At 54.3% G+C, this 17,066-nt stretch overlaps 1 protein-coding gene across 2 annotated transcripts in view; it reads left to right on the top strand.

Moving 5' to 3' along the window:
- Window positions 1-17,066, top strand: part of TEX264 (testis expressed 264, ER-phagy receptor) — a 39,075-nt gene that overhangs the window by 20,350 nt on the left and 1,659 nt on the right. For both annotated transcript variants that reach the window (XM_068201749.1, XM_068201750.1), the window contains exon 5: window positions 10,916-11,087. In XM_068201749.1, coding sequence (XP_068057850.1) covers window positions 10,916-11,087 — 172 coding nt within the window. The remainder of the gene's footprint in view (window positions 1-10,915; window positions 11,088-17,066) is intronic.

The following is a 17,066-nucleotide window of genomic DNA, read 5'->3' as shown; positions in this document are numbered from 1 at the left end:
ACTCACGATCCTGTGCTGGCAGAGGAGCAGTTGCCAGACTGCAAAGGTCGCTGAAAGCAGCTGCTCCCCTCCCCTGCTGCCTCTGTTGCCGGCAGAAGAGCCCGGCTTTGGAGGCGCTCAGCTTGTGTCCCTGCTGGCACCGCCAGCCACTGGCTCCCCGCACGCCCGGCACACCGCGGCCGCTGCTCTGCGGGTGCTCTGCTCTCCCGACCAAGGTAATGAGCCCCCTGGGACCTGCGCCGGGTCCCTGGTGGGCCGGGGAGGAGGAGGAGGACGAGGTGAAAGCTGCAGAGGAACGGCAGCCTCACCTCGCCTTGCCATGCCAGGTCACAGCAGTGCCAGTGGAGAAGTGCGGCCAGCACGTGTGGCCGCTGAAATGGCATGTCTGGGCTCGGGGACACCTGGAGCTGTCCCTGATGAATCTACCTGGTGCCGCTGCTTTGTCTCCCTTCCACGCCCTGCTCGCCTGTGTTCCCAGCTCCTCCCGCATTGCGGGCAGCCTGCCCGGCTGTGCCGTTTGCTCTGTGCCCGCCAGCGCTGTTTGATGCACTGGGGATTTCCTCGGGCGAGTCGTTACCGCCGGCGGCTGCAGCGGCTGCAGGCTCTGGGGGCTTCATTAGCCGAGCTCACCGGGAGGAATTGTCATCATGCAGGAGCCCGCCAGAGTCACTGTTTCTTTGCCCTTTGCCAGGTTTTTGGGGAAGAGAAGTGCAAGCTCTTGGATGTGGGGGTTTGAAGGTGGCTTTGCTGGAAGCCTGCGGGGAAATGCCTCTTGTTCATTTATAAGCATTCAGTAAGGAACTTGTCCCGAGCCCTGGCTTGCATTTAAAACATGGAGATATGTGTCCCTGGGGCAAGGGAAGGAGGAGCAGGAGGGGCAGCGAACCAAAGGTAACCAGTGGCCCATGGGTGTCTGCCCTACAGAGAGCCTGGTTGGGATCCCTGTCACCCAAGTCAAGTCTGTGAGTGCAAGGTTTCCCTGAGCCAGAGCTCAAACAATCTTTCTCCACAGTTGGCTGCACTTAGCTGATAGCTTTGAAGATCCTCCTGTCCTGGAAATTTGCTTTCTGACATCAGATTTGCCAACGTGTTGTACTTGAGATGTGCTTAGGGATGTCGTGATCAGCTTGCCTATTCCTCCTCAGCAAACCAGGCTGAAACCCGCTTGATCTCTTCCTCTGGATCTTCCTTGCCTTCCAAATGAGGCCAGTAAGCCTGACAGTAAGTCCCCGTGGGTGGGGAGGGAGGACTATTTTGTCTGGGAATCAGGCGGTTGCATCGTGGCTTTGCCCTGGGCTGCTGGTGGCTTTATCTGTGCAAGTTCAGTGAGGTTAAGTTCTTCAGCTTCCCTTTTTGGCTTTCTCAGCTGTGAAGGGATGGTGTGAGGCTGAGCTTAGCTCATCGTGAAATATATTCCATGAAGCCTGGGAGCTGGGGGCGTTGCAGAAAGACAAGGTTGTTCAAGGAGGTAGGAAGGGACAGGGAGGGTATTTATTCCACTCCTCCATTTTCCTCCTGGGGCCATTGATGTGACACCTGAGTTTGTCCTGGTGATTGAGGCTGTGAAAGAACAGCTAGAGATGCCTGCAATCCAAAGAGCAAGAGGAAAGGGTTGAGATTTGGGAGGGGCAGCTCAGACCTTGTCTCAGGAGACTGAGAGCCCCCATGTGCTGTGGGCACCAGGCACTGCTGCTCCTGCTCCACGGCTGTTGCTTTGGCTTTACTACAGGAGGATTTTGTGACAGGACTCGTTGCGGGTGAGGACGTGTGTGAGAAGGCTGCAAACCACAAGCCTCCAGCTTGTCTGAACATTCTTATTGCAGAAGGGCAAGTACTCAAGTGAATGGTGGCCCAGGAGAGAAAGCCATCAAGGTGGGTTGGGAATGTCCACCTGGATGAGGAGCTCACCAAGTTATCCATGGAAGAAGATCTGTCACCACAAGAGTTCTCACGGCAGGGTGGAGCAGGTCACTCTAGGTTAGGACTTACTCTCCCTGTGAGCAGCATCACAAAGACACAAGTTTCAAAGAGGCTCTTTTTGCCTGTGTGGTGTCCCATGCAGGGTGGGAGGCTGCCGTGCAGTGGGCTGCCTGGCTGAGGCAGAACAACAGGAGATGATCTTGGATGATACCCCTTTCCTGAAAGGCCCTGCCTTGACAGGAGACAGAGAAATTGCCACAGCTGCTGCTCTTGGCAGCCTTGCCAAGGCAGCAGAGCAGGCAAAGTGATTTAGCATTGCTTCAGTCATCCGTGGTGGCAGAGATCATTGCATCAACCCCTACAGCATTGTGTTTAATGCTGAAGAAGCATCCTGTGAGGGCTGGGAGGAGTGTGTTGGTCCCTGGAGATCTGCTCTCTGAAGCAAAGGCAACTCTCTCCAGCTGTGGCCCTCCTCTCCCACAGTGTCATCCGCCTCCTTTCGTGTGCAGCTGTTGACCTGTGTGCTCCCGTAGTGATGGAGTTCCTAGGAACTGGGACAGGAATTCAGGACTGGTTCCTCAGGAGAGGAGAGATTATGTGGATTTACACAGATTCTTGTCTTATGATGAAAATCTGGTGTTTGAGCTTCCAGAATGGTTAAAATCAAAGTCCCATACAGAAAGCTTATGTGTGGCTGTGATGGGGAAGGAGGAGAAGAAAACAGGAGGTGGTGGGGTCAGGTAGGAGGAAGAGTGTGAGAACGTTATGGAGCTCTGGGAAGCTGGTGAGTACCATCTCCCCAGCTGGCATTCTATCCATTGTGGGTACAGGAGCAAGGCAGAACTTGGGAAAGTGGAAAGCACTGAGTCTTTAAGAAAACGAATCTTTTTTAATGCTAAAGTTTCCTTTACTTCTGCAACTCTCTGCTCTAGGACTAATTACCAACAAATAACCATAGCACCAGGGGGGACCCAAGCCCCATGAATTGTGTTAGTTTGCACCATCTGCTCTTTATTCTGCAGGTGACATTCCTGTAGTTGGGGGCAGTACGATCCATCCCTGGAAGCACACAGACTAATGTACCTGAACGTATCTGGGCTGGCAGTTTTGTCCAAGGCTTGTCCTAACCCCACACTGGGGGCTCTGACTGCCCGTGGCTACTTTCTGAGAGGCTTTATCTCACTGGGACTTGCTACCTGGCTCGTCTCTGAAGATGATGGATGCTCCTTTATGTGCTGCAGGATTTCTCTTGCAGTTCAAGTGGGTGCTGGAAGAGGAGAAGGTCCAGAGTGTGTCAGGGCCTCTAGCGAGGTAGGGCTGGAGCTTATTCCCTTTTGCTGGAGAACAGGATGGAATTTCCATCCCAAGGAGGACAAAAGTGTTCATGACTCTCACAGTAGCGGCCAGCCATGACCTGGAAGCCTGTGCCTGGTCCCTGCCAGTCCTCTTAGGGTGCTGGGATCTCCTGAACCCACCAATTCCCCCGGGCTCGTTCCTTTACCTCTCAGTTTGTCCGTGCCTGGCAGCTGCCACTCTGCAGCTCCCACCCTGGAGGAGCCATGGGAGCAGCTGGGTGGTTCGGCCCTGGGAAGCGCGGGCGGGTAAGGTGTAAATTGCATGGCGGGCTGCCTTCACTGAGGTGAAAATGAAAAACTCTCCCAAGCTATCAAGCCCGGTGTTTCATGGCTCCCACGGTCCAAATGCACTCCCACTCCCTCTCGCTGCTGCGGACAGGATCTTGGGGGCTGGTATTCTCCTGCCTGTCCTGGAGCCATGGCACTGCCACGTCAGCATACGGTGTGTCCTAGTTGCAGGCAGGACGGGGGGCCTGGAGGGAAGGGGGAAATGTGCTGAGGGCAAGCAAGGATGCTGATGGTGTGGGAGGTGCTAATTGCCAGGCTCTGTATTCTGCTACCTGCAGGATTTGTTACCCTTTGGTGAGACTTTGTTTTCCGCTGCCGTAGTGCTGGTGGTGGCACTCGTTTTTCCTGCTGGCTGATGGAAACAGCCTTTTCTTGATTGCAATAATATCACCTTCTGTTTCTGAAACACCTCACAGCCCAGAGGATTTGAAAGTAAAGTGCACGTGCGTGGGAGCAGTCTCACCACCTCTGAAGTGTGAGTTTCTCCAGGCTCGGAAGCAGCAGCTGTTCCACAGCCCTTGGCAGCCTGGTGCTGGCGGCTGTGCCGTGTGCTGGAGCTGGCTCCAGGTGCTGTCACCCTGGGAGGCAGGGCCTGCCCGGCTCCATGTGCACCCTGCTGGAGCTGCAAGCTGAGATGTTGGGGTTTCCTTGATGTTTGAGGTATTACTGGTGTTAGCCGTGTCTGCCTGCCTCTCCCTCCAGCAATTGGTCTTTCCTTCTGCCCAGCCATCTCTTGGGCTGATGGCTTTTCCTCAGCCTCTGGCTGCCCTTCATTGAGCAGCCCTAAGCACCCAGGCTTCATCCCTGTCTCCCATTGTTAGGCTGTGGCTTAGCAGAGAGGACCAGAATCTGGGTTGGGTTTGAAGGGACATTTAAAGATCATCCAGTCCCGCCCCTCTGCTGTGGGCAAGGGCATCTTTCACTAGGGCAGGTTGCTTAAAGCCCCATCCAGCCAGGCCTTGAACACTTGGCTATGTCCAGGGATGGGACATCCACAGCTTCTCTGGGCAGCCTGTTCCAGTGCCTAACAACCTTCATCACAAGGCATTTTATGTCCAGTCTAACCTGATAGCTTTTGCTTTAAACCCACTGCCCCTTGCCCTATCACTACAGGCCCTGGTAAAAAATCTACATCTCTTACAAGCACACTTTAGGGCTCCTCAAAGGCTTCTCCTCTCCAGGCTGAACAACCATAATTCTCTCAGCCTGTCTCCACTGCAGAGTTGTTCCAACCCTTGGATTGTTTCTGTGGCCTCCTCTGGACCTGCCCTGGCTGTCTCGTGGGGACCCCAGAGCTGGAGGCAGTATTCCATGTGGGATCTAACAAGAGCAGAACTGAGGAGAAACATCCCCCTCAGGCTGCCGTGCACGCCACTTATAGTGCAGCCGAGGAGACACTTTGCCCCAGGAGAAGGGGTGCCTCTATTTTTTTGCTTTCATCAGCTCAGGTGGGTGACTTGAAGCAGTATCTAGCCTCAAGCTGCTGTCTGAGCAAAGAGGAATGGGAACAGGGACATTCCCAGTCTGGGCCTGGGACAGAGGGATGGCCCAGCAAGGAGTCTGTCTCCTGGCTGAACAGAGAGAACACCAAAGGGCGCTGAGTGCTGTGCAAATGAATTGCAAAGCCTCTCAGGACTACCTAGCACCCGTGTTCTAAGATAGGCAGGGATGACACACCGAGCATGGAGCGTGTGAGGAAGCGAGGAGGATGTGGCACAAAGCATGCTAGCACGCTCCCCCCAAACTGAGCTGGTGGCTCAGTTTCAGCTTTTAATTTTAGCAACTGATTTAGGGCTGTTCAGCTCCACGCAGTTTTGTTGTTCCTTTAAAATCCCTGGGACCGAAGCGTCCGACTCCATAATTGACAGGTGGAGAGGATGGGTGCCTCCAGCTGGAAGGAAGGTGTGGGGGAGTTGTGTTGTCTGGCGTGTGAGGACAGGGCTGGTGGGTCCCCCAGGGGTCTCCCCACACTCTCCCAGGTGCCAGCTGACTTGCTGGCACTGCCCAGAGCAGCACAGGCAAGGGGAGGCTTGTGGCAGTGAGGCTTGTGGCTGGCTGGGGAGATGCTGGTGAGCCCCCTCAACAGGCAGCAATCCCCAGCGATGGTCACAAGCCCCCTGTGTGTTTGCACCCTCCATCTCTTCCTTCTTTACGTGTGGCAGCATAATAAACAGAAAGGACTGACCCAACTGCCTATGGAAAAACTCCTCATGTGGTTGGTGTTGCTCCAGCGTCACAGCAGGATGTGGATGGAACCAGCTCAGTGTGCCCTTCTGCTTCCCTGCAATGGCAGCAGCACATCCTGTCACAATAAGAGCAAGGGTGAGCAGCAGTTCCAGGCACACTGTGCCAAAATGAAGTTTAGACAATCCCTGTGTACAGCTCACAGCTTTTCCTGAGTCTGGCCCTCGTGGCCACGTGTCCATTGGCCCCTCTGGGAGGTTGTTCTCTCGACTGGCTCTGGGCAGAGAGCTGTCAATGCTTAGGCTGGACCCTGCACTGTTGGCTTTCCCAGTGGCTCTGGGCAGGTGGCCAGGAGAGCAACTGGGGTCTGCCTGGTTTCCCTAAGGGAGAAGAGGGTTTGCATCTGCTGGGTGACCAGCTGCTTTCTCCCCGTGGTTTTTCCAGCCCTGGCTGGGGTTTAACAGGCATGTTTTTCACGTGTTGCAGGCAGAAGGTGCTCTGGCAGGTATGGGTGACAGGCACAAGCAATGGCTGTGTTCCTGTGGCACACAGGTGGCTGGAGCATGAAATGGACATCTCTGCAGTGGAACCAGGAGCTGCTGGGCAGCACGAACAGCTCAGCCTCCAGCTCTGCTCCTACAGCATCAGTCCTGAAACAGGGACTCAGCAGGCTGGTGTGACTTAACCATCACCTTGTAAGTCATTCCAGGAGGTCACAGTAAGGAGTCAAGGGTGACAGGGAGCTTGTGGGGTGAAGTAGGGTGAGGTCAGCAGCTGCCTCCCCACTGCCTTCCTGGCAACACTAGAAGTGTTCTGGGTTCAGCTGGAGCCTGATTGCCAGCATGGTGAGGATCCAGAGAACATCTACAAGGCTCGTTTGTGGTCTCCTAACAAGATGAATTCTTGCAGCAGTGGGAGATGAAGCAAATCCAGTTGGTGACATTTGAATTCCTGAGCAGTTGAACCTGGCAGAGTGACAAAGACAGTCCCTGCAGTGCCCCAGCTTATCTTCTGCTTCCCAGCAGGTGCTGAGGGCCATGGTGTGACATGAGCACCCTGCCACCTCCTTCTGCCTTTGCACAATTCTGCTGGGATTTTAATGACTGCAGGTCATGTCTTGGATACCTTGTCATGTCCTCTGTAGCCCTGGGACTGCCTTTGTACTCACCCAGGAAAGTGAGGGCATCTTCCTCCTGGGAGGCTGTGCCCAAGCCATATCATGAGCAGACATTGTAACCTTATGGACAAGTAGGGGGAGGAAGATTTGTGCTGATGAGTAGCTGGCACCTCCTGCTGCTGGAGAAGGTCTCCCAAAATGCTGGTCATTGCATAATCCTGTTGTTCTTTCTGATGCATGAGGCTAGGGGTGCTCCATTCCTAGCAGGATGAGAGTGACCTGGAGGAAATCCTATAGTCAGTACGTGGTGGGAGGTGATATGGAACCCGAGGTTAAAGATTGGGTGAGATGCTATTCCATCTGGGAAAGAGGAGTGCAAGAGTCTTCCCTTACGTAACGCCTTGCTCCCGAGGAGGTGGTGAGCAGCACCCCACCACGTTCCTCAGATGGGCTGAGAAGGAGTTGGCTTCATGGGAAGCAGTGGGTCTGATGTGGCAGGAGTATGCTGGAGCTGCTCTTCTGTCAGAACTGAACTTGTGGACTCTGGATGCATTTGTGTGTGTAGATGGGCTGTATGGATTATGTGCAATGAATCCCCTGTTTCAGGTGCCCAGGGGAGGGTCCTGGATAGAAATCAGCCCTGAACGCTGCGCTGCTGCCTCTGTCTTTGCTGGCCATAGGAAGGGAGAGCTCCTGGTGGAGTCTGAGGAGGGAGGTGGCACTGCATGACCTTGCAAAGGGACAAGTCCTCTTTCCTGTCCCACTTACCGGTCCTGTTGTCACAGCCAGCAGCCTGACACTCACAGTGTCCCACTGTTCACCTCTCGCTGAGCTCCTCCACCCGTGTGAGGCTGCATTGGATTTGACTGGAGGGCTCTACCTTGCAAACTCCACGTTCCCATTGCTGCTCCATCTGTTGGCTTGGTGGCACAGCCAGCCAGGGGCTCCCGTCTCAGTGGCAGTGCAATACTGCCTGTTGAGCCTTTCTGTTGTTTTGCCATGTTGTTGAGCCTTTGCTAATTTGCTCTCTTCCCGCACCTTTGCCTTTGGACTCTGCTCTCCAGTCTCTCTAGGTTGTTTCTTTTCATTGCAGTGTTTCTCTCCATGGGGATAATCCCAAACTCAATGTGTCACCAGCCTCTTTTGCACTTTGCTGCACTATTCTTGCCTGGCCTCTGCCTGCTTCCTAATCTCCTTTGGTATGATCACAAGGCTGATCTCCCTGCCCCTTTAGAAGATCCCCTTATCCTTTTCTGTTGTCCTGGCTCCCCACCTCATTGCCTCTGCCCATTTCTCAAGTCTTTATGCAGCCTCATCCCTTTGTCACAGGCTGGACAAAACAGCATTCCCAACTGCAACCTCTCTGCTCCTTCTTGGGGACATTTTCGTTTCCTGAGCCCACCTGCCAGTGCTGAGCTCTGCAGCAGCCCTGCCAGAGGCTGGGTTCTCTGGGAAGAAGCATAGAAGCAGAGGCCAGCTCACTAACCTGGTTTCCAGCTTAATTTGTACAGAAATAAACTAGCACCCCCAGGCTTTGGTTTCCCTTCCTTTCATTTTGGGAAAAACCCCGGATGAACTGGGAAGAAATCAGGTGTTGTAGCTGTCCCTAATGAGGCAGGCATGGGTATTGACAGTGAGTGTCCAGCCACTTCGGCGTGGTCCCACTGACCTGGTCCCCAGCCATGGGCTTTGGGCTGGACACCTGGGCTCTTCTGGCTTTGGGGACACAGAGCTGCTCCTGGCAGGGTGGAACATCCCTGTCTCTCTTATAGGATAATCTTGAGTGTGAAGCAGCATTTGACTCTAGAGCCAGTCCTGCTCTTCATTCAGGTGTGGATTTTTATTCTTTAAAAAGCCAAGATTCCCACATTTTGTATGGGCAGAGGGGGTGTTGTCTGTGTTTTGGGGGTGCCACTTCTATGTCTGTGTAATTGGAAGTTGTAGCAGCCTAGAGTAGATTGTAGGGAGAGGGTATGTCCCAAGTCTACTCTTTTGGAACTTTAGGAAGGGCTTTGGAAAGTCATCTTGGGATGTCTTGAAGGCCAGACTGGAGCCCTGAGGATTTAGACTGGTTGGAGACTTCACATGAAGTTAATGAAGATCTCTTTGCTCTAAGATCCTTTGAGTAGTCCTCATCTGCATGAAGTGGTGGAGGGCCAGCGGGATTTGTGCAAAAAGCCCTGCAAATCCTGGAGATACCTATCTCTGGTGTGTGTTGCAGTAACCTAAAATAAGGAGCTGAGCTGGAGGTTGGCGGATGGGCTTGTGGTTGGTAGAGCAAGGGGCAGAGCGGCAGGGAGGGCTCTCGTCTGCGTTGTTGCTGAAAAAGCAGGAGTGATATGAGCCGCCTCTGCTCTGCTGCTAAAAACAACCCAGCTTGTTTTTATTTAATGCGGTTTTGATCTGCAGGCCCCAGTGTTTCACCTGCCTGCAAGTGGGAACTCCAAACTCCAAGTGCTTTGGAAGCCTGCCTGCGTCCCTGCGTGTCCCTGCAGCACTGGGATAGGAAATGTGGTTCCTCCTCAGCTGGAGGAGGGACTGCTGAAATTCAGGCTGGAAGGCATTGGGACGGGACAGGTGAAGCTTCTGTTGGGGTCATGTTTCTGCCACTGAGGTGTTTCTGGGTAAATTGGGCCTCTGCATTGCCAGATTCTGCAGGCTTTCCCAGGAAAATGGACCCAAAAACTGCTCATGTGGGATTTCTGCCTGTATTTCTTGTGCTGCATCCTGGCAGCGTGGAGGTGGCTCTTCAGGTAGTACAACTGCCAGCACCGGGGAGAGGGTCAGTGTTGGCTCATGTCTGTTGTGGATCCTGCCTGGTGCCAGCATTAGTCTGGGAAATAAATGATTCTTAAATCACATTGGTCCATCCCCAGGGCTGAAGGGAGTCAGGCTTTTGTAAGGTCATGATTGATGTGTCCATAGAGCTCATTCTTGGTGTGGGACCAGCTCTGGCAACAGAGAGCCCTAGAGGGATGTGGACCCTGCTGGAAGATGTGCAAACAAGCCACACCAGCGGGCCATGACAGAGGAGAATAGTTGAAGCAGGGAGGAAAATCACTGGGTCAGGGAAGAAGAAGAGGATAATCAGGGCTAGAGGGAGGAAGAGAATAGCTGGGGCAGGGAGGAGGAGGAGGAGGAGGAGGATAATCAAGGTGGTTGCAGGGTTAAATAAAAGCTGTCAGTGATTTGAAAAGGGGAAAGAAAGGAAAAGAAAACCCGCTGAAGAGACACTCTCCTTTCTCACCCGGCTTGTAATCAGCCGCCCCCTCTGCCAGCGAGCAGCTGGCGGGCGGGCGGGCGAGGAGGGGGTGGCAAGAGGGGTCCAGCTGCTCCTCAGCCCGGCCTCGGCACCCCAGGAGTCCCCACAGCCCCAGCTCAGCACGGGCTGCACGGCCCGGGGGACATGCCCCTGTCATGGGTCCCTGACAGGCTGGGGGTCTGAGGTCTTGAAGAGCACTGCCAGGGGGAGGTGGGTGAGGAAAAGGAGGAGGGGGACTTGTCTGAAATGGCAGGGATTCATCTCCCACTCCCCCTGCCCTTGCCTTTCTTAAAGGAGCTGCTTGAGCTGTCGGCTCTGGATTATATTAATTAGCAGAGAAGTGCTGTGCCTGCTCATGGGGCTGTGCTGCTCATGGGGCTGTGCTGTTTGTGGGGCTGTGCTGCCAGCAGGAACTGGAGATCTGGCAGGTCTGTGTGAAGCAGCTGCCTGGCTCCCCAAAACCCCTCACTCCAGCCCAAAATAAGCACATCGAAACCAAGTGAGCTGAGGGTCTTCAGCATCTCCTCCTGGAGCCCAGCTGGCTGCTTACCTTCTGGGCCAAACCTGCCTGCCCTGATACCTGGGCTGGTACCCACACCTGGCTGGTGTGGTAGGGAAAGCAGCAGCATGGTTTTGGGATGGCACCCTCTGCTCCTCACTAGGCCTCCACGCCTGTGGGCAAAGAGGACCAGGCTGACCGTGCCAGGCTGACAAGTCAGTGTGGTGGGGGATCTGCTGGGGTGGGGGGCGAGGGCACATCCCTGCCCATGGCTACTTTGTGTCTTCCAGGAGAGGAAGCTGTGTGCCCACCCCCGGATCGAGATCTACAAGCAGGACCGCATCTACTTCGTGTGTCCCCTTGCCCGCCAAGGGGACTTCTATGTGCCTGAAATGAAAGAACTGGAGAGGAAGAGCAGGGCTGCTGCAGCTGTGGCCGAGGACGCCCAGACAGACATCACAGGTATCCCTGGCTTGTGCACAGGCTCCATCTTCAATCATCCCCACAGAGGTGGTGTCCTGGTATCCCCAGTCCTGCTGCCTAAGCAGAGAGGGACTGACCTGTGCCCACCTGGTACCCAACCACCAAGTCTCAGCACACCTCTTCCCCTCACCCTGTGCTGGTCCCCAAGGATCTGAGATGACATCCCCTGACATATCATGGCATGTCTCAAGGAGCACCCAGGAACCCTTACAGTTTTGGGTTAAGCCACTGGCCCACTGTTGTCAGTGCAGAGCTGGATCTCACAGCTTTTAGTTGCAGCTGGGCTTGTTTTTCTCTTTGTCATATACATCTTCCTTGATCTCATCTTCATCTGTTACATATTGGGATTGCAAAGAGCTTAAATACCAGGTTGCTGTAGCTCGTGGTGGAGTTGCCTGAGAGCATCTGCTCAGCAAGATTTGTTGGAGCCTGGATGTATTCACACAGGAAGGGACCACAATGGCTGTAGGCGCAGAACAGCAGTGCTATAGTAACCCAAAATGCTAGTTGCCTTCAGCAGCCCACATGCTCCCGTGCCTGAGAGACGTAGGAGCTGGCTATCCAAGCATTCCCAGGCACTGGACAGCACACCCAAGCTGGCTGCTGGCAGGGGCAGCCACCTCCCCCTGCCCCACGGGTCGCCCAGGCTTGTGTAATGTGCATGAAAAAACCATGAGGGCTGTGCTCGCCTCACGGGCAGTTGGGTCATTTGCTTTAACTCATCTTCAGGTTTGGGTCGCTTTAATTCTTAATCGCATAAAAGCAAGCCAGGGAATTGCTTTCTGGGAGCTCTGTCCATTTAGCCTTGCAATGAGGAGTCTAATTGGAGCTGTTTCTCAGCACTTCCAGGGCCCGTGTTAGCACGGTGCTCACTTGGCTCTTCTCTTTGTCTGCCTTGTGTTGGGGCACCAGCCCCCTTGGCCAGAGGTGCCCCAAAGCCCACTTGCTCTGACATCTTCCTACAGTCCTTCTCCCTTGGTTTTGGAGAGGGGTGGCGGGACCCATGGGAGCAAAAGCAGCTTGAGGGTTGCGCCTTCATAGCTGCGTGTGCTCCTGTCTGCCCTGCTCAGGGGGTGCATGATCCCACAGCACTGCCAGGGGTGCTCGGAGCAGTCACTGTCCTGTGCCCTGGCTGTCTTGGTGCTTTCCCTGGGGTGCCACTGCCAGCATGCCCATGGTGGGGGAGTCCTCTGCCCTGCTGGAAGAAGGGCTAGGAAGGTCTTCCCAGTTTTAGAAGGCAAATGATATTGGACTTTCCCACTCTGGGCTGGGGTCTCCAGCAGCAGCTCTAGGCCAGCTCCTCCACCACCCCTTCCCTTCCAGGCATGAATTTTTGTCAGTGCAATCTGATGCAGTGCATCTGCTGAGTCTGCACAAAACCAACTTAAAATAATAATAACTGTGGGGTTGGCCCAGGCTGAGAGACTAAAGAGTTGGGCTTGGATGTTGCACTGTGATTGTCACTGCTGGGCACAGTGGCAGAACCACATCTGATGGGGTGTCACATCCTTGCTCTGGCTGAGGATGTAGCAAGCCTATGGTTTGCTTGTGCAGCTCCTGCTTGAGGGCTTTGGTGGTCCCGTGAAGGTTACACCTTATGGAATGAGACTGGTCCTCCCTTCCCAACGATTTTATGTGCTGGGATCTGTGCAACCACCTCTGTGTTGGAGGAAGAGAAACCTCTTTTCCCATGAAGCAAGCTCCAGTTAGCCACAGCCCCTTCAGCATGAATGATGGACATGATATCTTGATGACCCAGCAGATTCCAGGATGTCTATGACAGTTTTCAAGCTTTCCTCTGTCAACTGGAGGGTGGGCATGGTAATGTCCCCATTTATCTGTCAGCACGATCTCTGCTACACCCCAGGTGCTTGTATTTGGGTTATTTCTTGATCCTTCTCAGGTTTGAGTAGATGTTTCAAGTGATCCTACTCTGCTGGAGGCTCAGAAAGTGCTCCTGGGACAGTGGGGGCAGGTGGCAGTCCCTGATGGTGGCTGTCAGCTACTCTAGCTGTGCCTGAGCTGCACAAATCCAGGTGTAGGGCTTTAATACCCAGTTGTCTCAATGGATAAGTGAAGACTGGGAAGGTTCTGAGCCCCATTTCCTCTCCCAACGGCAGCTGAGGCTGCTCTATGCGCAGAAGCTTTGGGCTGTCTGTCCTGATGTGGCAGCAGAAGAAACCTCCCCTTTCCCCCTCCCAAAACACCAAGATAAGGGCACTGAGTGTGATTTCAGAATGGACATCATGTGGAGTAATGCTCTGTGTGAACACGCCACTGGTCGGTCACAGCTCAAGAAACTGCCCACCAGCAGCTGGATTATGCTTTCTTTGAATTAAAGACTTGAGAAGTTCCAAGTGGAAGGTGTTGCCATTTCTCCTCACCTGCCATTGTGGCTGGTGCCAGATGATACCAAGCGACTTGGAAAGTGTAAGAAAAGCTTAGATTTGTTTTCTCGAGCCTCCTGACCTTGGACCAATCTCTCCATTTAGGCTGTCATCTGCTGTCCTTGCTCCTGAGCTCACCCTGTCAGGTGTCGTGTGCCTGTGGCTACAAGCAAAGCCAGTGGCCACAAAGGCTGTGGGGCATGGTCCAGGGTCTCTGCTTTCTGCTGCTGCTCTGCACAGAGCAGGGTGCTGGCAGCTCTACTGAGGACAGACACACTCAGCACACAAGGAAGGGGCCGGGGGCTGTGGCTGCTTCTGCACCAATTCCGTCCCTTCTTTGCCGTGGTCAGGGTCATTGGAAAGACAGGAAGCATTTTAGGAAGGCAGCTGATGGGTCTCCAGGGGGCCAGTGTCAATCATGATCAGTTATTTTGTACTTAATTGTTTTCTGGGGCTTTGGCTTGGCGGGTCCTCGCTGCCAGCTCCCCCCCAGCAGCGCTCTGCAGCGTGACCCCGCTGCTGCGCGTGGAAGGTGAAAGCAAACAAAAGCAGCCTCTCCACACGGGCTGCTGGCATGAACACAGATGGTTCCCGAGCCTGTGGCTCTGCCCAGATCTCAGGTGCTCATTTTCCTGGAGCAGAGTCTGTCCCACAGCATTTAGGTACAACTGATGGCATCACACGCTGAGCTCCAGTGCCACAGAGGAGCAACTTTCCTGGTGTGTTCTGCCTCATCCTTGCTTGCTTTCATCCTTCAAAGAGCCCTGCCTGTTCCTACCTGCCTCTACATCCTGGGAAGGGCCCCAGTCCCTCTCCTCATGGCTTGCGTGCCCCTGGCAGTCATGGAGGAGCTGTGCCCCTGGCACAGCTGTATTTAGAGGTGATGAATATTTGATGGAATGAGGGGAAGGAAAGGGCCCAGGAGCACCAGGAGTGGAGCACTGCTCAGGCATCAGTGTTGCACAGGGGTGGTGCAGGAGGAGAGCATGCCCTCATTCTGGATTTGGGAATATCAATACCTGGTATGGCACAGGGCTGAAATGTCTGGGGAGCCAGCTTCCCACCAGTCTCGTTGGCAGTATGGGTGAGGGGTTCCCATTGCACTCATCCCTGGCTGGCCTCTTGGAGTTGGCTGCTTGATATCCCTTCTTCCTTGGTGGCACTGGCTTTTGTGGGACTCCTCATCACCCTATAATGGCTTCACCCCAGGCTGTGCCTCTGTTTCCCAAATGCAAACTCCTGAGTCCCATGTCCCTGCTGAGTGAGAGTGCAGTGGGATGGCTATGCCATCCTTGAGGGAGCAAGGTCAAGGGCAAGTTTCAACAGAGGATGGCTGCTACCTTGCAATGTGCCAGAGGGAAAAGCCATGCTGGATCAGGGTGTTGGACTGGTTCCTGGTGTAAGGACCAGCCTTGGGAAAGCGGATGCAAGGAATGGGCAGTGGGTCATGGGAGGACCAAACAAGGTGTGTGGGGACAGATGGACCAGTGGGTGTAGCAGCTGCTGGAATTGTGTGCCTGTGAGATGAGAGCTGAGGCCCTGCTTGCCCTCCCACAGGGCTTTGGTTGCCCTCTCGGAGCCCCTTGCACTGCCTTCCTGGCCTCCCTGGTAGGACAGCTGGGTGTTTCTGCCACATTCCCATGTCAGAGCTGACCCCAATGGTCCCTGGCAGCAGCAGCTCTGTTGCCCTGCCCATCCCAGACATTTATCCTGGCCAGGCTCAGTGGCCATGCCAGAGCCAGCCTTTTCCTGTGCAGAGGAGAGCAAGGCTGCTGAAATGGGCAAATTTGCCAGCTGAGGCTGCTCAAACATGATCAGAAGTGACAGAACAGTGACAAAGTGCCTGGCTGAAGGGAAACAGGACTCGATTTATTGTTGCCCTTGGAGCGAGGGAGAGGAAGGTGGCTATGAGAGTGAGGACAGCAGTGCTTTCCCACGGCGGTGGCTTGGAGCAGTGTGTAGGTCAGCTTCATCTCTGTCTTCTTCTTCTTCCTGAGCTGCTGCTCCTCTCCTCAGGAGCTTCTTTGCTTTGTGTCATGGGGTTACATGACAGCTTCTGAGACAAAATGTTCCCTGGGGTGCCAGGGGAGAGGTGCTGAGCAGGAAGGGCACTGCTTGGGGGATTGGTGTCACTCCTGTCCCCTGGGATCTTAGAGGGACGCAAGATGGCCACATATGACATGATCTGTCATGAAGCCGTGGTGGGAACGTGCCCATGTCACTTCAGGCCACTAATTTGGCCAAATCAGATTATTTCTTCTTTTCAGATCACCACTAAAGACCTTGCAAACCCTGATTTGTCTTCAAGGCTCAGGGTCTGCACAACTCCCCTTCATCCTCCTCAGCTCTCGATCTTCCCAGAGGCTCCTTGCTGACCCACTGCCCTGCTGAGGTCCTGTCAGGTGGGACAGCATCTCCCACCTTTCTGCTGCCCACTCAGTGGCTGCTGTCCCCTTCAGCGAGCGCCTCGCTGCAGCGTGCAGAACATTCTTTTTAACTTAGAGTAAATGTAGTTTCCATGTCGAGGTGCTCCCTGATGCTGCAGCAAAGGCAGTGTGTGTTAGTGGCCAGTGTTTTTTTTCCTCCTTTCCATGGGAGGGGTTACCTGGCATTGCCTGGAGAGGGGCCGAGGGCTCGGTTTGTGCCAGCTGCCAAAAGGGTTGCCAAGGTGAGAGGGTGGAGGTTCAGGTTCCTTTCCAGGATGAAGCCAATATGCCATCCAGGTGGGATGAAGCAGTGGGTGCACTGTGTCTGCAGATCTTTTCTGGCTACACCTCATCCTGCTACCACTGCTGGGTCCTCTCGGAACAGCCGTCACTCAGCCGGCAGGACCGTGGGATGATGCTGCTCAGGAGGCAGAGGACTGCCATTTACAAGCAGTTCTGCTGGCAGCTGCCCAGGCCGGGAAGAAAAACAGCACAGAAAAAGGATTTAAGGATGTTTGGAAGGAAAGTTCCCTCCTTGGTGAGTCTCCTTCAGGAGATCAGTGGCTGCCACACAACTGCAGGAGAGCAAGCAGCCCAGCCTTGGGCATCCTGGCTGCAGGAGCTGCAGGAGGCTGGAAGTGCCTGTGGAAACCCAAGGCAGCAGTTGAGGATGGAGCTGCACCAGCAGGAGACAATGTGGAGAAGAGGGCTCTCCTCTCCCACCTAGGATGGTGATGGCTGCAAAGAGGCTCCCATTTGCCACTTCCCAGCTCTGTTGGTGGCAAGCCCAGTCCTCCATGAGTGCTGCTGCTGAGTGGTGCTTCTCCTGGTTTCCCTCCTGGTGCATGATCCTCAGCAGGGGTGTTCAGTCCAGCATGGATGGAGGTGCTGGAAAGTGGCAGAGCCTGGCACTCACTTCCCACTGATACAAGGCAGGCAGGGAGGGCCAGGATGAAACAGCCTGCCCAGCATTTGCAGACATATCATAATTAACAATGTGGATCTGTGATGTCATAATTAACCACGTGGATCTGTGATGTCATAATTTACAATAATTAATGCTTAACAGGAGGGTTTTGTCTCCTGGCTGGTTGCTCTGGCAACAGCACCAAGCTGCCGGCCTCAATCTGATAACATTCCTCTCC

This window comes from Anomalospiza imberbis, chromosome 11 (genome assembly GCF_031753505.1).
Source record: "Anomalospiza imberbis isolate Cuckoo-Finch-1a 21T00152 chromosome 11, ASM3175350v1, whole genome shotgun sequence".
Classification (NCBI taxonomy): Eukaryota; Metazoa; Chordata; class Aves; order Passeriformes; family Viduidae; genus Anomalospiza; species Anomalospiza imberbis.
The sequence above is the reverse complement of the archived record's forward strand: the minus strand, read 5'-3'. Positions and strand labels throughout refer to the sequence as shown.